Source organism: Pteropus alecto, unplaced genomic scaffold (assembly GCF_000325575.1).
Source record: "Pteropus alecto unplaced genomic scaffold, ASM32557v1 scaffold50, whole genome shotgun sequence".
Lineage (NCBI taxonomy): Eukaryota > Metazoa > Chordata > Mammalia > Chiroptera > Pteropodidae > Pteropus > Pteropus alecto.
This window is the reverse complement of record NW_006431918.1, coordinates 5898365-5920605: the sequence shown is the minus strand read 5'-3', so window position 1 is coordinate 5920605 and position 22241 is coordinate 5898365. Positions and strand designations below refer to the sequence as shown.

The 22241-nt window shown below is 34.4% G+C and overlaps 1 protein-coding gene and 1 pseudogene across 4 annotated transcripts in view; both read left to right on the top strand.

Moving 5' to 3' along the window:
* MND1 (meiotic nuclear divisions 1) overlaps positions 1 to 19060 on the top strand; it is a 54926-nt gene extending 35866 nt beyond the window's left edge. For 2 of the 4 annotated variants that reach the window (XM_025042677.1, XM_025042690.1), the window contains 3 exons: positions 282 to 396; positions 9094 to 9254; positions 13825 to 14071. In XM_025042677.1, coding sequence (XP_024898445.1) covers positions 282 to 396; positions 9094 to 9254; positions 13825 to 13842 — 294 coding nt within the window. In that variant the 3' untranslated portion in view covers positions 13843 to 14071. Of the gene's footprint in view, positions 1 to 281; positions 397 to 9093; positions 9255 to 13824; positions 14072 to 18798 lie in introns of those variants that run through there. The other 2 variants (XM_015585138.2, XM_006906256.2) reach the window with 2 other exon arrangements.
* On the top strand, positions 5882 to 6000 carry LOC112475127 (annotated as a pseudogene).
* Positions 19061 to 22241: the final 3181 nt, after the last annotated feature.

The window sequence follows — 22241 nt, the reverse complement described above, 5'->3', positions numbered from 1 at the left end:
GTCTTTGAGTTCATACATAATTGGTAACCTCTTATCTATTTATGAGCATTCTGTTCTACATATTAATTCCCTTTCAGTTAGTCAATATATTTAAAAGATGCTTGAGATGTCAGAGAAGAATGAGAATTGAGTTTGTTTTTATACTATAAATATATGTATGTGTACATATAATATGGTCACATAGTTATGAGAAATAAAATGAAAATGTCTATAAAATGTATAGCTTTATAACGTATGGTATTTTGTCTGTCTTAACTGTACATAAACTATTGTGAATGCAGGAAGAGCGAACCATGCTAGCAAAAGAACTTTCTTCACTTCAAGAACAAAAGGAACAGCTAAAGGCAGAAGTGGCTAAATACAAAGAATGTGACCCGCAGGTTGTGGAAGAAATACGTAAGTTTATCACATCTTGAGGATTTTTAGCTTTGAAAGACTTTATACTTCTAGTTGCCTGGTAACCATTCTCCATGTATATGAGAAAATAAAGCCATTAATAGTATTAGTGCTTCATTTATGTTTCCAGAAAGGAGCCTTCATGGTAAAGCATTGAACAGTGACAACTTTGAAATTAAGCATTTCAAGAGTAAGGAAGGCGATGGGGTAGGAACATAGACATAAAGTATAAACTTAGGAAACCGAGGAGTCCGAGGAAGAGCTAAGCTGGCCCCAAGTACATTAACTCTAGGAAGAAATCCACCGTTATCGTCTAGGAAAAATGATAGGAAACATTTAAGAGTTTGCAAATTGCAGAAAATCATTCTGCGCATTGACTTCCCTATTGAATATACTAATGATATTTTGCCCTACTTTTAAATCAGAGTCCCCAAAGCTGCATTTTGAATGATTTTTATATAAAGTTAGTAAAGATAGACGTGAATATTTGAGGAAATTAAAAAGTATATTATAAAAGACACTGCATTTAATTGCTTAGGAAAATATACATAACCTCACAGTTTTCTTTCTTAACCTGTCTTTTCATTTAGTGAACTTCACCAAGTGAAACTTTCGGAAAAACTGATGATATGTTTCTGAAGGCTTTGAGAGAAACTGAAAATATTTGTCACTTTAAAATTAACCCAGGAATAGTTCGATTACAATTAAACTCTCTTTGGTGATATTCTTCACCATTAAAAAATTTTAAGCTGCTCAGTTAGTGTAATCTAAAATCAAACTTAATTTTAGAGACAGGTCTCCACTTTGCACAGCTCCAGAGGGCACTTTCACATACAAGTAGCACACAGCCTGGACACAGCCTGCCTCAGAGAGGTAGAGGCAGAAGAATTCCCCTAAGCCAGTCATTTTTTGTAAATTAAGTATTTGGGGAGACATGTTAGCGCTTCATGCCGCCCACAGATTCATTTCATTTATCATCATCCTGCAGAAGAAAGTGCTAACCACATCTGCTGCTACAAAATTAACCACTTTAATCTGTTTTAAAGTTTTATCCCATATCAAATGACCCTCAGTGAACACACGCTCATAAAGCAGCAGGAGACAGGTAGGAGGTTACCGCCAGGAAGCGAGGCCTGCTCATGCTTCACCTGTCCTTCATTTATTACTCTTTCCTGGTTCTGCCTTTCTTCTTGATTTCAGTTTTGTGTAATTCTTGGACTTTTTCTGTGAAGTACCAACTCTTTGCTTACCTGTTTATTCTCTTTTCTGTACAGGACCCTTAGCCATTCCCAGTCAGGCCATTCCCAGTCAGGCCTTCTGCTTTTCTACTTTGTGGTCCTCATTGTATTGCTACAGCTGTTTCCCTGGTTAGCTGACCCTGATTTCTACTTAAGACCTATTTTTACAGTACTTTTCATAAGTTTGATTATTTCTGTCCTCTCAGGAATGGCGAAAACTCTTATTTAGGCTTATAAAATTACTCTGACTGTACTGATGGTGATGCTAAGGCACTGGGTCATCTTGAGGTACAGAAAATCAACAGGGATAGAGAAACGTGCCAGACCAATTCATGAAGTAGGAAAACTTTTACTTCAGGTATATAATTTCAAATGTTACCATTTCTTGTACCTCTAAATCAAGCAGCAATTTTAGCAAATGCATTACCTCTGGAAAAATTGAACTTGAAGAAATTTCAAGGTATAGAAAGGTTGATGGATTTTCTGCAGAGTAGAATGGCATAGTTGACGAAGTTGTAACTAATTTTATACTGGTTTCCTGAATTCTGCTGTCCATTCTTAACCTTTGAATTTAAAAGCTTAGTAATTTGTCTCTCAACCCAAGGAAAACATACCAATGTGAATGAGTATTATGGATATGAGATCTAATTGAATTTAGAGTTAAGAGACTTTTATCATTCTTCATCTACATCAGACCTAGATTATCTTTTAATATTTATTTATGCAGCCACATAAGATGGATCTGTATTTGGATCCTTTAGAATTTGTAATGGTGGCTCTATTACAGATGTATTAATTTTTGACATTTTCACATTGTACATTTCTGATCTTAGTAGGGGAAGGTGAGGATAAGTTCCTCCTTCCCAGCTTTGTGCTATTTTTTTTTCCATTAAAAAATATTATCTAATTTTATAGAACACATTAATTATAGAAAACTATAACATTTAATACATACTAGAGATGTAAGATAATTACATTATTCCATAACTATGTTTTTGATTTGAAGATAGGATATCTTTTTGATGGGAAACAGCCAAACTACAATCTGAAGGAAAAGAAATTGTCAGTCTGTATACCTGTAGGAAGAATTTTTCGTCTACTTCAGTTCTTTTATAGAGAAACGTGCAGTTCCTCTGCTTTTAAAATTGAGAATGGCTAACAAAACTTTATTCAAATATGGAACTTCTTCCAGCCAAGATAGAGTAGTAATGGACTGGATTTATCCTCCCACCTGAAAAAAAAATGTATACACACACACACACAAAATAATGATTTTTCAAGATACTTGGTATCAGACAACAAAGAAGAGTGATTCTTAGAGAAAGGAAACAAACAAAGTAAGCCTTCCAGGTGTTCCAGCTTATTTTGTTGAGTTTCCTAGCTGTGGCACAAGGAAGGAGAACCTAGGCAGAGCTCTGCAGACTCCCTTCGTTGAGATGACACTGAGAATCAGGAAGACCGATGTGGCTACAGTTTACAGGCCAGCATACTGGAGCGAAGAGAGTTACATAGAGAACCCTGGATATCTATAGAGGGTTCCCCTCAAATATTTAGTGCATGTGTGGGGAAACTACCCAAATCTGGAAAGAACAGTCTCAGAATTAGAAGGAACAGTGCCAGGCACTCCCATAGGGCCAGGAATAATGCCTATTCTTATCAGCCAGATTGAAAAAAATTTATGTCATAAGGCATTGAGTAGAGTACTCAAGAAGGTCTTGCCTGCTCTTAACCCACCTAACAAACCATAAAGAGCAAATCTTAAAAGCAAATCTATTTCAAAGTTACTTTTGGCATCCCAAAACAAAGTTGAAGAATATTTATAGAAATACAAAATATCTAGCACCCAACAAAATGAAATTCGTAATGTCTGGCATACAGTGAAAGATTATCATGTGAGGAAGTAGAAAACATGATCCTTAATGAGGATAATCCTTCCATGAAAACTGACCCAGAATGCCACAGATAGTCGAATTAGAAGATCATAACATTAAAAGTTGTTACAACTGTATTTTATATGTTCAAAAAGTTAAGTAGACCCATGGAAGATATAAAAAAGACCCAAGTCAAACTTTAGGAGATAAACACTACAAACTTCAGTGTCCGAAATGAAAAATGCCCTGGATTGGATTAACAAGATTAAACTTTGCAAAAGAAAGGATTAGTGTTTTTCAAGACATAGCAATAGAAATGATCCAAAATGAAACTCATAAAAATAAGTTTTAAAGTGAGTACAGCATTTGTGAGATATAGGACAACTTCAGGTGACCTAATATATGTGTAAGCGGAGTCCCAAAAGGAGTGTATGTTGTGAGGGAGGAAGGTTTCCAGGCTGGAAAAATATCTAAAGAAATAAATATCAGGTTAAATTAATATCAGAAATAAATGCTAACTATAACCCACAGATTTAAGAAATTTAAACATATAAGTAGTAAATAGCAGAGGTCTTGTTATCACTAAATCCAGACTTTTTTAGACTTTAACCTCTACTCACCCCAAATCCTCTTTCCGCAATGAGATTATTGTTTTTAAAATGTGCTTTTTGATAATGAAGGATTTAATAGGATTTCAGCTGTCATGTTATTGCAGACAGATCAAACTTGATTAAAGGATTATAAGTTTCACAAATTGATTTTAATAGGATTCGGTTCTTAGCGCGGCTGTAGTACCCATATTACAATAATCAGGCTTATCTTTAATTCTGTCCTGGTTTATTTTGAAACATTTTTTCTGCTGATAATAGCTATAACTTTTATGTTCTTATAGATTTGGCTGTGTATTATCTCTTCCTTATTTCTCCATAATTCCTGCAGGGAATACTTATTTTTCATCAAGCCAGTTGAATGATTGATATCATTAAGCAAGTATTAGCAAGATCAGTTGCAAATATCTAAGAAGTAAGAAGTAAAAGCAATAATTTGTAAAAAATGAATTTTAATTTTGGCTGCTGTGACCATTTCTTGAGAACAGATAAAATAAGTTGTAATAAAACATGAATTTCCACAAAAATACTTGAAAATAAATCTTAAAAGTACTTAAGAAATTTTCTTAGAAACAAGCGGTAGAATAAAGACCTCTGAAAATTTACCCTTCCATGAAAGCTGGCAAAAATTGTCACAACTTTGCCAGAATTCTAGAAACAGACCAAAGATTTGCCTATTTAAGAAAAATGGCTGTATTTTAGGAAGAATAGGTGTTTTAACTTGCTCTGTGTTTAACCCCTAAACTCCAACCTTGAGAAATAACAGCCCTGCATTCCTGGTATAAGAGGGAGCAGAATGAAAGCTGGGTCTTAAAGATTTGTCATTTTTTGATATCTCTGGTGTTTCACCTGAAAGCCACTAATAGAAAGGATTGTCTTTATTTGACCTGGCTTGGAGCGTGCCTAGTGCTAACAGCTTCTCCCTGGGGAGCATTTGTCTAAAACAATTACAGGCAAGAGTTTTAATGTTGCAACTGTCTTAGATAATGAATAACAATTAAGGCAAACAATAGATTACCTACAAACTTAAAAGGAGAGGCTAAAAGAGATGTTCATAGGTGCCTTGAAAAGCAACATATTCCTGGAAATCTAGAAGGCCATATGCTTGCATAGACCTGTGCACATTCTCAGGAAGGACCGGAGAAGGTCCTAATCTCCCGCTTCTAGCTGACCTTGACTCTGTGCATGCTGGAAGTGAGAGCTAAGGTAGAGTTGTAAATTGCCTAGCTGAGTGTTGGAACATGCCTCAACACACACTGGAATGTAAAAAGGCATTGCTCAGTGGGAAATTTATTAACATTTTAATATCCGTGTTAAAAAATAGAAAAAACTCTCGAATCCGTAACCTAGTCTTCCACCTTAAGAAACTGGAAAAAGGAGGACAAATTAAACCTAAAGCAAGCAGAAGGAAGGAAATACAATGAATAAAGAAGAAATAAGAGTGATAGAGAATTGAAAAACAAGAGAACATCAATGAAACCAAAAGTTGGTTCTTTAAACAGATCAACAAAATTGACAAACCTTTAGCTAGACTGACCAAGAAAAAATGAAGATTCAGATTACTAAAATCAGGAATGAAAAAGGGGACATTATTATTGACTTTATAGAAATAAAAAAGAATAAAAGGTTATATGTCAATAAATTTGATAAACTAGATGAAATATACAAATTTCTAGAAAGATACACACTACCAAAACTGCCTCAAGCAGAAATAGACTAAATAGATGTATAACATGTAAAGAGATTGAATTAGAAATCAGAAAACTTCATCTATGGCCATGCCACCCTGAACAAGCCCGATCCCATCTGATCTTGGAAGCTAAGCAAGGTCAGACCTGATTAGTATTTGGATGGGAGACTGCCTAGGAAGACCAGGTGCTGTAGGCGTAAAAAAATAAGTAAAATAAAATAAAAAAATCAGAAAACTTCTTGCAATGAAAACCCTAGTCTACACTGGTGAATTCTCCCAGTTTAAGGAAGAATTAACTTTTCAAAGAAAAAAAAAATTAGAAGAGAACACTTCCTAACTCATTCCTTGAGGTCAGTATTACCCTGATACTAAAACCAGACAAAGACATCATAAGAAGAGAAAACTATAGGTAAATATTACTTATGAAATGTTGATATAAGAAATCTCAACAAAATACTAGCAAATCAGATCGAACAGTATATAAAAAGGATTATAAACCCTGATTAACTGACATTTATTCCAGGCGTGCAAGGTTGGTTCAGCATACAAAAATCAACCAAGTACAACACACTTATAGAATAAAGGTGGAGGAATCCCATCTACATCATTGTCTTAATAGACAAAGAAAAAATATTTGACAAAATCCAACATTCTTTCATGATAAAAACACTCAACAAACTATGAATAGGAATGAGCTTCCTGAATCTAATAAAAGGAGATCCACATAAAATCCACAGCTAATGATATTGAATGGTGAAACGCTGTATGCTTTCTCCGGGAATGTCCACTCTCACCACTTCTATTCAGCATTATACTGGAAGTTCAAGCCAGGGTAATTAGACAAGAAAAGAAACAAATAGTATCTACATTGAAACGGAAATAGTAAAGTTATCTCTGTTTACAGTTAACATGATCTTAAGTAGATAGCCCTAAACAATCCACAAAACAAAACAACCATAACAACAGTAAAAACCTATTAGTGCTAATAAGTGAGGTCAGCAGGTTGCAAGATACAAAATCAAAATACAAAAATCACTTGTATTTTATATACTAGAAGTGAATGCTGTAAAAATTAAATTAAGAAAAAATTCCTTTATAATAGCAAAATGAATACATAGTAATAAAACTAATCAAAGAAGTGCAAGATGTACTGAATGAAATTGAAGACCTATTAAATACAAAGACATTGTATGTTCATGGATTGGAAGCTTAATTTTGTTAAGATGAAAAAATTCCCTAAAGTGATCTACAGATTTAGTGTAAAACCTATCAAAATTCCAACTGCTTTTTTCAGAAGTTGACGAGTTGATCCTAAAATTCCTATGAAAATTCAAGGGACCCAGAAAAGCCAAAAGAATCTTGAAGAAGAACAACAGTTGAAAGACTCAAATTTTCCAGTTTCAAAACTTACTACAAAACTATAGCGATCAAGATTGTGTGATACTAGTATAAGAATAGCCATGTAGGTTAATGGAATAGAGTTGAAAGTCCAGAAATAAACCCAGTTGTTTTTCAACAAGGATGCCAAGACCTTCCAATGAGGAACTAATAGTGTTTTCAACTAGTGATGCTGGGCACAGCTGCTTATCTACATGCAAATGAATCAACCTGGATTCCCACCTCACACCATATTTAAAAATGAACTCAACTAGATCAGACCTATGTGTAGGAGCCAAAACTATAAAACATTTAGAAGAAAGCATAGGTGTATCCTTGGATTAGGAAACAGTTTCTTGGATATGACACCAGAAGCTCAAGCAATCAAAGAAAATGTAGATTAATTTACCACTTTTTCTGTGTGTCAAAGTAAGTATCAAGAAAGTGAAAAGAAAACTCACAGAATGGGAGAAAATATTTGCAAATCCTATACCTGAGAAGTCTCCAATATCCAAAAATATATTTAGTCGTCTATTAAGACAATGATGTATTTTTTTAAGTCTTACAACTCAAAAGAATTTAAACATGGGCAAAGGCCAATAAGCATATGAAAAGAAGCTCAACATTTTAGGTCGTCAGGGAAATTCAAATCAAAACCACAATGAGATACTACTTCACACTTGTTAGGATGGCTATAATAAAAAGAATGGAAAATAATTGTTGGTGAAGATACGGAAAAATTGAAACTCTTAGTGAGGGGATTGTTAAAATGATACAGCCACTTTTAAAAATAATTTATCTCTTTCCAAAAATATAATATAAAGTTACCATTTGAGCCAGCAGTACCACTCCTAGGTGTGTACCCAAATTGAAAACATGTTCACATAAAAATTATTAAATTATTCACATTACAATAACGACCCAAATGTCTATCAACTGATGAATGGTTAAATAAAATGTGGCATATCCATTCAATGGAATACTATTTGGCAATAAAAAGGAATGGAGTAGTGATATATGTTACAACATGGATGAAACTTGAAAACATTTTGCTAAGTCAAAGAAGCCAGACACATACTGTACGATTTCATTTATATGAAATGTCCAGAACAGGGAAATCTACAGAGATGAAAAGCAGATAAGTAGTGTCCTGTGGCTATGGGAGGGAGAATGTGGAGTGACTCCTAATGGGTATGGGATTTCCTTTTGGGTGATAAAAATGTTCTGGAATTAAGTGGTGATGGTTATACAACCATGTGAATATACTAAACAGCACTGAATTATATACTTTCATATAGTGAATTTTGTGGCATATAAATTATCTTTAAATAAATGCCATCATTATAAATAATATTAATGCCTAGTTGATCATAGCATTGTTATATGCTGTGTAGAATAACTTGAAAGATATAGGTACAGATACATTTAATACGTTTAACACATTTAATAGCAAGATGTATAATTAAGTATAAAGTAAATATTTTCTCCTATAGGGCTAATATATAACCATTGAAAATTTTTGAAGGTCAGGTTTATTGTGATCTGTCATATATATACAGTACATTAAAATCCTTACTGTTAAACCTAAATTATTTTATCTTCTTTTGATGTGAATTGTTTGAGAAACACATCTCAGTTCAACTTATGTGTTGTCTTTAAAGGAGCAAGTACAGTAACAGTGGACATTTAGGAAAGGGAAATTGTTCACTTTGACTTTCTATTAGTGACTAATGTAACTGCAGCTATCCAGAATTTCCATGGGAAGGTAAGCAGGTTTGCGAGATACAGTATGTCACCATTTGAGCTTTTTTTCCATAGCCATTTTATTTGTAAAACCTTTTGTTCATATAAGAAAAAGAATCTATAGATAGATGAAAATGATTATATATGTGTGTGTATTTCCTACCCTCCAGGTCAAGCAAATAAAGTAGCCAAAGAAGCTGCTAACAGATGGACTGGTATGTATGATAATGGCGCTGCTGAACTATGGTTAAACTTCTTCTACATTTACCATGATATGAAATACAGAAGCTATTGTGCCTGGTTTTGTTCAAGAAAAGATGTTTCTGGAAATGTATGTATTAAACAGGCTTTTTATATATAAAATCATTTTAGTTACTTAAGGTTGTTTTTAAAAATCTTATTATTAGTCATTTTGTAAAGTATGAGGTATTTTCGAAAGACCAGTGATTGCTTCCAGTTTAGCTTTTGTGTAACTCTTCTGGATGTCACTTGAGCTAATCACTTAACCTTCATTCAACTTTAAGAGTTTCATAGAATCCTAAAGATTTGTCTTCTTGCTAATAATAACAGCTAACATTGGTTGACAGCTGACTATAAGCCAGGCATTGTAAAAGGTGTCTATATCTCTACAACAATCTTGTGAGATAGATAGGATTATTATCCCTAATTTTAGAGATGAAACTGAGACCATCAAGAGCCCGTGGTCACACAGGTGCTAGGCCATGGAACAAGAATTGACTTAAAGTGGTCACTTTAAGAATCCAGCTTTCCTGATTTCGGAATCCAAGCTCTTATGCTTGGATAGTCTTCTCTGTATACCTGCCTTCTGTAAACGCCTCATTAATCTATTCGCCAATGGATATATCCTCTGGTCTATAGCAGAGATATTCTAAGAAATGTAAATTAATAAGGGATTATCTGTGTATCTTAAAGTTTAGAAGAAAGTTAATGATGATAGTTGTGAATTATATACAGGTATAATTAGTATTGTTAAAACCTGTCTGAAAATTATACTAATGTTTTTCCAGTATTTAATTAAAATAATGGTAATTGAACTGGTCCATCCTGGTAAGAGTTTATAAAGCCTTCACATGTGTTACTCATCCTCATTCTGGTTTTGTGGGAGAGATTGGATAAGATTGCATTAACACAGAGATCAGAAAGCTTAAAGTGACTGCTTTAAGTCAAAGGAGATGAGTCACTGGAAGAACAGAGATTGAGCCAGGTTTTCCTGACTCCATGTCCAGGCCTCTGTATTTCACAAAAAGTTTTAGAATCATTTTTCTTTGTCTATTTTAGAATTAAGTGGATTGATAAAATCAATGTAATTGGCCTTTGGTTCCTATAAAAGTACAATCTTATTTATTTCAAAGTGTTTCCTAAATAATGTAGTATTTTAGCGATAAGAACAGAATGGGGTGAAAGCAGCAAACTAACATTAAAGAAAAGAGAATAATGAAATGTGTGTCCAATAAAGTATAAATAAATAATAAATATAGTGCTATTGTCTAGATTGGAGAAATACAAAATTTTGAGTGAGAAAAAAAGCAAGAGGGTTTTTAGGTTAAAGATAACACAAGAGTCACAAAGTACTCTCTCCCAGTAGTTCTCAGCAAAGCAGCTCAGCAAACGGTAGTAATAGGCAGCCTGTGTATATGATTAAAGGAACTTGACTTTGAAAGGAATCCAGGTTGTGCTCCTTATTTGCGCTGACTTATTGAACTTCTCTGAATTAATTCCTCATCTGTTCAATGTGGATAATATCTACCTCACATTTCGGGAGGATTAAATAAGACAGTTGGTAAGCCCGTTAGCACATTAGACACGTAGGTAAACAAATACTTCTTCCTTCCCCCTTCTCAAAAATATCCTTTCATGTTTTCCAGTTGATCATAAACTCCCAAAATTATAATTTAAAAAAATGTTGGAACAACTTTTCCCCTCTATGTTATTAGCTGAGAAAGAACCTGGAACTTTTAAAATCATGTAGGAAGGAAGATATTTTTAGAACAGCAGAAACAGCTGTTAAGAACCATATTTCCAATTGAGGTTACAACTTGCTCCTTCCATCATAAAAGTGTTATGAAAAGATCATGAAGTTAAAACAAATTATATCTCAGAAAACTTCTCAGTCTTCAAGACGAACGAAAAGAAAACATCAGTAATACTTAGAACTAAAGATTGTTATGTAATTATTAGTTAAGATTTGGTTTCTTTTTACTTAAAAAGTTCCTAAAGTCTATCTAGAATTGAGATATTTACTGTTCAGTAATTTAGTATTTCAATTTTATAGAATGAGATATTACCTCAGAGTATAACTAAAAAAAAAAATCACATCTAAATGTTTTGTGACAGTAAATGCACTTTAAATGTCATTTAACAAATTATGTTAACACCTTGCTTAATAACTAAGATGAGAGACTTTTTATGATTTTGTGTGAGAGGCATCTTAATGAGTGAGCGGGAACAAGTTATAAAGTCTCAACAGAGACTCAAGCACGTATTACCCGTCCTATTCCTATGTATAGCTTGGGTATGCCACCATATTAATTAACAAGAATTTTACCAGTCTTGAAGCTATTTCTTAAAAACAAAACAAAAACACAAAACACTATTTTTTTAATCCATTTACAAAAATTTCCACATATTAGGAAAGTTATTTGATGGGAAACGAACTATCAGGATTGTAGGTAACATTGTCTTGAAGGCAGACATCCAGCGGCCCAAGGACTTGTTCAGTGGAGTCTTTTTGAATTGGTCCATTAAGCATTGTTGTAGAGAGGCTTTTATTTGTTTCTTTTGTTTGTTTTTAACCATATAAGGATTGTAATAAAATGGTTTCTTGCCCTCATGTGAATCAAGATCTCCTTCCTGCAAAGGCTCATAGCCTTACTGTAGTGCATCATTTTGTTCTCTCCTGATCCAGGTCTGAAGTCCATTTCTCCAAACTTTCTACTTCCAAACTGTCATCCATTCTCTCATTTCCTGGAAATCTTTCTGTACTCTTGGAGCCTGTTCTGAAAGCTATACACATAGGACTTGATCTTTTCTCTCTAACATCCGTATTTGAAATCGTTTAGTAATAAATTGATTTTTTTCTCTCTATTCTTTCAAATTGAGGCATGGGCTCTCTACATTCTGGAATACCTGTAATACACTTAATACTTGTCTCATGTAGCAGTGGGCCCTCCAAGTATTTGGCTGACGTTGACAAGAATGTTCAAGTTGTGTAGAGACTAATAAAACTAAACAGATCATTCTGGAGTACTTCATGCTATTAGTATTTAGTTTTCTCTCTTAGGTCCTTATGAAAAGTAAGGATTTGTTTTCGATTGTTTATAAAAAGTAAAGATTTAATATCTATTGATATTCTATAATACTTTAATCAAAAGAAATTAGGATGTTTTTTAACATTCTGTTTGTTGGCGTATCAGTATTAGCCTTAGAAATGAACTTTATTCCAAACATTTAGTTATTATTATTTGATACCTGAAATTAAACTTCTTAAAACAATATTTTTAAAAGTGATCAAACTCCATATATTAATTTGCTAAGGATACCGTAACAAAGTACTTTAGACTGGGTGGCTTAAACAAAAGATATTTACTTTCTCACAGTTTTGGAGCCTGGAAGTTCAAAATCATGGTTTCTTCTGAGACCTCTCTCTCCTTGGCTTGTAGATGGCTAACTTCTCACGTGTCCACACACGGTCTTTTCTGTTCATGACCTGGTATCTCAGTGTGTCTGTGTTTCCTTTTCTTAAAAGGACACCAGCCGGATTGACCAGGGCTCACACAACAGGCTCATTTGTACTTAAACACCTCTCTAAAGACCCAGTTTCCAAATATAGACACATTCTGAGGTACTGGGGGTTAAGACTAAAACATATGAATTTGGGGGAGGTGACACACTTCCACCCTTAACACTCCAAAGAACCTGTTTTAACCTTTTACTTGATTATCACCACTAATACAGTGCTTAACATTTATACACTACTCTGAACCAGAAAACTTTATACCATTACTTTTCTATATTTATAATACATTTTCATTATAAAGGTGGTATATGTACGTTAAAGAAAATGTATAAAATTAAAAAAAGAAAACACCATCATTCCCATTCTCCATGGGCAGCCACTGTGAGCACGTCGGTGCTGCCCCGCGTCCCTCACTGCCTGTGCGGTACATGCCCTCCCAGGTGACTAGATTTTAGATTGCTTTTGGTTTTTTTATTTTATTAGGCTGGGGTGAAGATTCAACCATATATCTTTGTACACAGTGTATTTCCTGGGTGTAAATTCCTTTAAGAAGATATAACATTCATCTTCGTAAAGGAATTTACACCCAGGAAATACACTGTGTACAAAGATATATGGTTGAATCTTCACCTCAGCCTAATAATGCATTTTACCACTCGAGGACACTGAGGATACATCTGTTCCTACCTTGGTCTTTAGAGAGGGGAACCCCCTTCCCTCTTCACCCCTTCTCCTGCACACTGACCTGATTGTCTGGAAGCCATTACTCTGTGTCAGGGAGGGAAAAGGGTCTGGAGAGAAGTGTTTCCTCTGGGCACAGGAGCAGCTCTGATTTCTCCGGTAACAGTCCTGGCCTCCGCTATTGTAAAGTGGAAGAGGCCCCATTAGCTTCTTCCTGTCTTTGGATTATTCCTAAATCAGGTATTCTTTCGTGGCAACTGATTTACTGAATTTTTAAATATGACTTGTTTATTCAAAATATTAAATATTTTCTTCTGAAATTAACTACTCTTGAAAATACAGAAAACTACTTATTTTGATACTTATGAAAGTAATAAAAGTAAAAACAATGGATATAATTATATTTGAAATGTTTTATGATTGTGTTTTGAATTCTCAAAAATATTTTTCATTTCTTTTATAGATAATATATTTGCAATAAAATCTTGGGCCAAAAGAAAGTTTGGGTTTGAAGAAAATAAAATTGATAAAAATTTTGGAATTCCAGAAGACTTTGACTACATTGACTAAAATGTTTGATGTTGTTAAAGGATCTATATGCTTGTGAATATGTAAATTTTTTGTTATACAACAAAATGTATGGAATTGTCATTTACCTGTAACTGCGATTATCATTTTATTAATTTTAAATAAAGTATAAGGTATAGATATTTTTCACTCTTTTTGATTGATCAAAAGCAGGATAGCCATATTCCTACACAGTTCATCAAAAGATAGTGCAAATAAAGCTGTCCACTTAAGATTTACAGATAATTTTTTAGAGATCAAAGCTGTCATGACTTGATAACATTTTTTAGTTTCATTCAAATATTAAATATTAAGAACTGAGAGTACCTTTGAAGGTTCTGTTGTCCACATACACTCACACGTGCTTGGAAATAACCTTTAAAACCCTAATGGCTACTTTACTTTTTCTCAGTATTTAGTGGAAAATGTGTGTTATTAATTCTCAGTATACTGCATCATATTTGCAGATTTCCCACAGAAAAAAATACAGAACATTGCTGTTCTTCAAATTTAGAGTTAGGTAGTAATTCCTTAGGCATGAAAATTCTTTTGAATTTTTGATGACTTTCTACTACAAAGAACAAGCTTGTGGCCCTTTGTCCTGATTTATGTGCTTTCTTTGAGATGATATATTGGTGTTAGTATAGCATACGTCGCCGACTAGAGTTCGGGCATTTTTTCAGCTGCCTAAAAAGTAGGTTAACAATAATGTATGTCCTGTGTATATATCTTTTTGCAGTTAAGCTTAGACATTGAGAGTATTTGCAGGCACTCTAAAGCAAACTTACAAAAAAAAAAATCTAAACTCGTGTATAATGACCTTTATACACATGCCTTACCTTTTTTTTCCTGCCACATTGTTCAATTTTGATATTCTTTTAAGTAACTTGAATGAGCTACTCTGTATTTCTGAACTGATCCAAATGGCATCCAAGCCATTTGTTAGTGAATCTGGCCTTTGTATTGCATGGAGTCGCTCTGGGCCAACTTAATCACTTCCTGGAGGTGGGTGGGAGCAAATTGGTCCATCTTTGTTTATTCTTGAGGCCGATTTCTGTTGCCTTAGGACAACAGCTCTTCTCCCAGGTGAAAGTATTTGATGTGAGTGACAAAGTGCAAAAAATAAAAACTCGTCATAAGCCTTTCCCTAAAACATTAATTGTAAGAATTCCAAAATTTCTCAGACGCAGCTTGCAATTTATTAGAAAAGATACTTTCTCATTTAGAGAGAAGATATGTATGTTCAATAAGGAAGCCATTTCTAATTATCCCTAAATGATTCTATTTTAAAAATCCTTAGGCAACTTTTTTTTTAACTGCATCTTTTTCATGGGGCTAGCATGAGAATGACTGAAATGGGGTCTGTACATGAGCTAACCAGAGGTTGTGGTACCCTCCTAAGCTAATAGTTTTCTGATAAATGTTTAAACTGACTTTAAAAGGTGAGGACAGGGCCTGATTTATAGTAGTATTTGCTTATTTGTGTGGTATAAATACTCCTAGTATAGTCAATTTCACATTATCAATATGATGACAATACAGAGTGGGGAAGAGATGCTCAGCACACTATTATGTATTTTTTCTACTGTACAGATAAAATAGATGTAAATAATCTCCAGAGCATAGGTAATGGTAAAATGTCAAATAATTAGTGATGAGATTTTAGTTTTAGTACCATTGTTTTTAATATAGTTCATCGTAGTTTATGTAATTTAATCTTTATTAATGGCTGTGTTTAACAGCTGGCTTGCTTTGTTACTTAAGTTGGCTTGCTTAGTCCAGCATATCACTTTTCTTAATCTTTAAGAGTTGCTTTTGAGTTTGCTCTTTGAAATTAGAGGTGCTGATTGAGAAGTCCAGGGGCATCGGTCTAGCCAAGCTCTAGGAAATCCTTAGTCCTGGGTTGGTTTTGTTATTGATCTGAAGACTGAGTACAACTTGGGTTGACCTAACGTCAAATTACTAGTGATCTAGGATGAAATTTGATTCATTATATAATGTTAGAATTGATAATCCCAGTAGCTTTTCAGTTGTGCAGTTTCAAAGGTATTTGGGAGCTGATGTCCTTCTTATCAACATTCTCATGTAGTTATTTTTAAAATCTCACAATCCCATTTTTAATTGATTCTAGAAAAGCGATTTTGTACATTTCACAATCGTTCAGGGCCAGATAAATCACTGAAATGTCCCTTCTGAGGTCGTGCCAGGACCAAAGCAATTCATAAGGATGAATTAGAATGACTTTTCCTCTGATGTTTGCCACATCATTAGTCTGATGGGATTATAAAGTGCTTGGCCTGTCACAGAAATAGATGCTATTATTTTTAACTTTATCAAACAGGATTCTCTTTAAAGGATTAGAAAAGGAAATGAGTATATCTGGCAGCCAAGAAGCAAGAACCACCCTAATAATTCTTAAGCATTAAAGTCTAAATTGTAAACCCAATAATACTGTCTTTTGAAAATGATTGGAGTAAAATAAAACATTTTTCAGCTAATATGGCATCATTTGGTAAGAGCAATTAAAATGTGACAGATGGTGGGAAGGTATCTTAAAATTATGCATAAAACTCTCTTTCAGGATACACTTCCTGAATATAAAACATGAAGAAGATATACTTCGAATATAAAACAGGAAGAAAATATACTTCATTATGAAATGGCCAATTGGTAGTGAATTTATATAATACTACCCTAGCTGGTTTTTAGAAAAAACTTTGTGAGAGTTAGAGGTCAAGCAATGTGGCTATCTTTGGTAGTACTCGTTGATTGTGAAGGTTAATTTCTATTTACCAAGATTGACAAACTGCCATCTTGAGAGCCAAATCCAAGGCCTGTATTTTACAGCCCTTGAGCTAAGAATGTCGTTTTACTTTTTTTAATGATGTAAAAATAGACAGGAATATTGCAACAGAGGTTGTATGTGGCCCATGAAGCCTAAAATATTACTATCTGACCCTTTACAGAAAATATTTGTCAACCTCCAAAAGGTCAACATTTGACAGCTCGTGGCCTGGATATGACCTGCAAGGTTATATTTTATTTTGCCCAAACTTTTATTTTTGATATGTTAGTCGCAACATGTTCACATGCAAATTGAGATTTTCAGCTTCTCTTGGAAACTGGGTGATTTGGCTACCTGCAGTGGTTTCACAGGGCAGCACATCAGCTGGAGGTAAGCAGGGCTGGCCCAGTGGTGGGGATTCGATCTTGGAGGAATGCCAGCGTATAGCTTTCTTCTTTAAGTTCCAGCTTTGTTCCAAGTCAAACTGACTTGAGATCAAACTTTAATGTCAACTTTTCAAATTCCAGGAAAAAAAAAAATTCTGGTGCTATTTTTAAAATTGAGATTGTATCAAATTCCTAAATTAACATAGGGAGAATGCATAGCTTGATGATTATGAAACATCTTAAGAACAAGGATATCTTCCCACGTGCTAAAGCTTACTTTTAAGTTTTTCCAGTAGTTTTATAGTTTTCTTCACATAGACTTTTCACATTTCTTAAGTGTATTCTTAAGTATTTTATCTTTTTTGTGCAATCGTAAATAGAGTTTTCTATCTTATTTTTTAACTGGTTATGTATCTGAAGGCCATTGGTTTTGTATATTAATTTTATATCCTCCTATCTTGCTAAATTCTTTTTTATTTGAGTTTATTTCATAATTCCCTGAAGGTTTTCAGGTGTCCTGTCGTATCATCTTCAAATAAACATACTTTTGATTCTTCTTTTCTAATTCTTATGCTTCTAACTGTTTTTATCTAATTGCATTGGCTATTACCACTCGTCAACCTGTATTGGAGACAGAGAACATCTATGTCTTGTTTCTGACCTTAGTAGGAATGTCTTTAGTATTTCTGCATTAAGTAAAATGCTGGCTTTTTATGATATATAATTTATAATGTTAAGGACATAGTCATCTAGTTCTATTTTCTCAAGTATTTGTATAAGGAGTGGTTGAATTTGTCAGAGGCTCCCCCAGTCTATGGAGATAAGCATATGATCTTTCTCCTTAAATCTATTAATAAGATGAATGATTGTATATTTTCTAATGTTCAGCCATCCATATATTTCTGGCACAAAACCTACTTGGTCATGGTGCATTTTCTAAATGTGATGTTAGAGTTTATTTGCTGACATTTTATTTAGAATTTTTGCATCAATATTCATAAGTGATACTGGCCTATAACTTTATGTGCTATCTTTACAGATTTGGGTATCAGTATTATACTTAAAAAAGATTTGGAAGTTTTCCTTCATTTGCTCTGAAGCAACTTATGTAACATTGAGACTATATGGTCTCTAAAGATACTCAACTATAATTTCAAATGAACAAGAACAAAAATTAGATCATTCTACATATATGGATTGGCACTATTTTGTTTTTCATTTAAAAGTTTAAAAAGTTTGTTCAAAGTTTATTTTACTTGTCACGTAGTATTCCTTCAGAAAGATACACTAAGATTGATGGAAACTTGGTTTGTTTTTAGTTTCATGCTATTTCAGGCCATATTTTCAAAGAACATTTCTAAACATATCTGTTTGCACATTTGTGGAAGTTTCAAGGATGAATTCCTTGATTTAAAAAAAAAATAAAGTTCCTCTTCACGAAGTCCTTAACCTCTAAAAACAATATGAAAAACATCAGACAGCTGATTTTTATAGAAAAGAAGAGGAAGACTTTCAGGACTTTTTAAGTTGGTTTTTCTATGGGTTTTCAGAAATGAACTCAAGTAATTTTTTTATTCAAAAAATTTATATAAAATGAGCTGGGACTCTTATCAAAAGCAGACTTGTAAAAAATACTGCCTCTTAGCTGGAATTTATTAATGAAAAAGAAAATTTATGATTAATGTTCAATTTTCTCTAGGTTAAAGACTGGCTTTCAAAAGTTCACAGCCAAGTGCTTTCTGAGACATCTTTCTCAAACACACCCTACCAATCTGGAGACTGGACCTGCTGCAGAAAGGGCGAGTTCCTTTGCAAGCTTGGACTTGGAAGGCATCGTGTTTCTCATAACATTTCGAAAAGTAACTATGGGAACTTTTTACACATTTCAGTTGAACAGATGTGTAATTTTTTCTGGCCAGTTGTGGTTGTTATCGAATTTAAGTAAACGTACTTCTTGCTTACATGTGTTTTCTGTGTTATGTGTACTCTGGGAACCCACACCTGACTGAGTTTAACTTGCTTAGCAAGTTTCCATCCAAGCAGATTTGGTTTGATCCTTAGGTCAACTGGAACAAATATTTTGCCTTTAAGTGCCCTAATAAAATCAGTTTGTATCTACAGGGATTGAAATGGCCTGTTTGTTTGTTTTTAACAGATAAAAATATACTTTTGATAATTACGACAATTCTCTTAATGGATCCAGAAAGATAACTTTTTTTTTTGGAAAGGTGTCAACATTTGATCGAGCACAGCTTCAAGGATTAAAGTACCTGGATATCAAAATTATTTTACATAACCCTAACTGAAAGTATTGCTTAATTTCTCTCATATATGCACAAAACATTTAGAATCAGTGACAGCCATTTTATATGGCAATGTTAACTATGTTATATAAGACCATTTTAAGAGTAAGGTGGTAATATCGTCACTAGATATATTTTGAAAGGTTCGTTGACTTTTCTTTCCACTAGACGAAAGCTCCTTGTGAGGGCATGTTGATTTTTCATCCCTGTAGGCCCAGAGCACCTCAGGTAGTATTTGACACAAAAGAATTACAGCTTCATAATCTCCTGTCTCAAATAGACTCTCGGCATTGCTTATCAAGGCTTTTACTTAAAGTCATAATTGGCCTTATTCCAGGAAGGCTGTCAGGCAGCCGCTGCTTTCAATCAGCTTTTCCTCTCAGTCCCTGTAACTATTTCAGACATTTGCCACTCAGGCCTCTCTACTCAACCCCATTTTCCTCAATATTCTCTATTTAAAAAAAATTTTTTTTTTGTTTTAAATTTGAGCCCTTTAAACATAATCTCAGCTTCCTAAGCCCCCTACCTACAATTGTTTTCCCACCCGTATTTCCTGTTTAAGCCAACCTTTCTACTCTTGTCCATGATCCAACTCCCTCCTGGTCGCTCCGAGGCCTTGCTTAATTTTTCTCCTCTTCCTCTTCCCCCCAGTGTCTTCACTTTTCCTCTTTACTGGCCAGTCTTTCTTAACACATCCCTACAGTGTTTCATCAAACTATATTTACCTGGTAGAATAAAGTACCATTCCTTCCCATTATATTCCGTTACCCTAGGGTTTAGTGAAATTGTTCATGTCATTCCTTGAAAAATGTTATTCACATTCATTCAACATATCTTTTTCTCCATTCATTCAATCATTTGAACATTCATTTAATAACCTCATATTTGCCAGGCATTATATTAGAAAGATAAATGAATTCTGTAATCCTTGCCTCAAAGAATTCCAACCAAGTACATGAGGCAGTCACGCAAACAGGGCATTATAAAGCTAGGAGGAAAGCCAAGGAGAGGAGCATTCGGGGTGTTATGGTGACACTGAAGGGGAGTATCTGCCTCACCAACCTAAATTCACACTTCTTAGGGTTCAGACCCATAGATATGCTGGGTGAGTTCACCGCTGGAAATTACCATTCCTATTTTGGATCTCGCATCTTGATATTTGTTTAATAAATGCCTGCTGGGAAACACCATTGTATTTTAATAAGTAAACATAATTATTTTAGATAGTAAGAAAAAATATATAAATTATTGTTATTCAAAATTCCAGGTACCTTTTAATAAAGGGGGAAAATAACATATACATTTATCATTGCTTTTATAGGCACAAAAAACTGAAAGGCTGCACAGGAAACTTATTAACAGTGGCTACCTATGTGAGAGAGGGATTTTTCCTCTGTTCTTTTTTTAAAATTTAATTTTTGAACTATGTATTACTTATTCAAAAAGTTAAATTATAACAAAGAAATCCTAGAGTTCTGGCCTCAACTTTTCCAATCTTATTTTCCATTTCTCTAACATGAAACAAATCAAGCTAGTTTTGTCTGTTAATTAAAGAATCATTAGCATGCAAATTTTGCTCTTCAGACATGTCCTTCATCTAAAACCATTTCTTCCAGGTCCAGCTCAAGTCCAGCAACCTGGATGAGGCCTTCTGTGATTAATGCCAGCTCACAGCAACCTCCTGTAAGCCATAGCTCTACAGAACAAGGTATGTCAGTTCATGTGGCACTGGTCATCTGCTGCTCTATAAAGTTACTTAAATGTTCATGTTTGGATATCTTGTATCGACTGGATTTCATACTCTTTCCATCACCTACATAGAAAGCACTTAATATTTCTCGAATTAATGCAGTCCACTCACTGAGGGGGATAAATACTGCCTTAATTAAAAGTCTTAAATGGAAAACTAAACAATAAGCTGTTGGAAGTGTTCCATAAGTCCCTGGAAAACAGTACGGAATTGTGGATTTGGAGTCAGACAAGCTCGGATTCAAGTGCTGGTTCCAACTGTATGAATTCAGCCAAGTTACTTAATATCCCTAAGCCTTCACGCCCTCTTTCTTAAATGCAGATTAAAAAAAAAATCGGCCTCACAGATATTGAGTTTGTTTGGAGAATTAGGTGAAATAATGGAGACATAGCAATTAACACTGTGCTCTTGCACAGAGTATGTGCTCAGTGGGAGGTAGTTACACCATTCTGAACTTTTAGGAAGTGCTTGCCAGAGAAAATACAGTACTCCTCAATGCAAATACGATGACAGCGTTCACTTTCACAGGTGTGCTGCGTTCCGGGGCCTGGGCTCCACCAGACCTGACTCTCAGCTCGGAGTCCTTGCTGCTGTGTGGAGGGTCCTCTTCCGTGCATCTCCCCTGCCCCTCCACCGCCACCAGCTCCCAGCCAGCAGCCTCTGCACTCAGGGCATCCATCACCTTCTAGGGACAGGGAAGATGAGTGACAGAAATTCCCACTTAAACGTCAGGACGCTTTTTTTTTTTTAATAGAAAAGCATTGTTATACACGATGGTTAGGGTCTTTAGTAAAATTATTATCGGTACGTGCGGTTCTTTGGCCATATCTGGAAATCTAAACCACTACGTCTAAAATTGTTTCTATGGGAAACTATGTTCCAAGTACAACTGACTTAGAAACGAACTATTGGAATGCAGCTTGTTTGGGGACTGTCTGTAGGTCAACTTTCATAACTCAAATTGTCAATGAAAAAGGAAATGACATTTGTTCTGCTCTTACCGAAACATACTGCACATGCAGTTCTATAACTATTTCGTGAGGACACCAAGTACCTAACGTTATTTAAAATAGCAGCCACATGAACCCA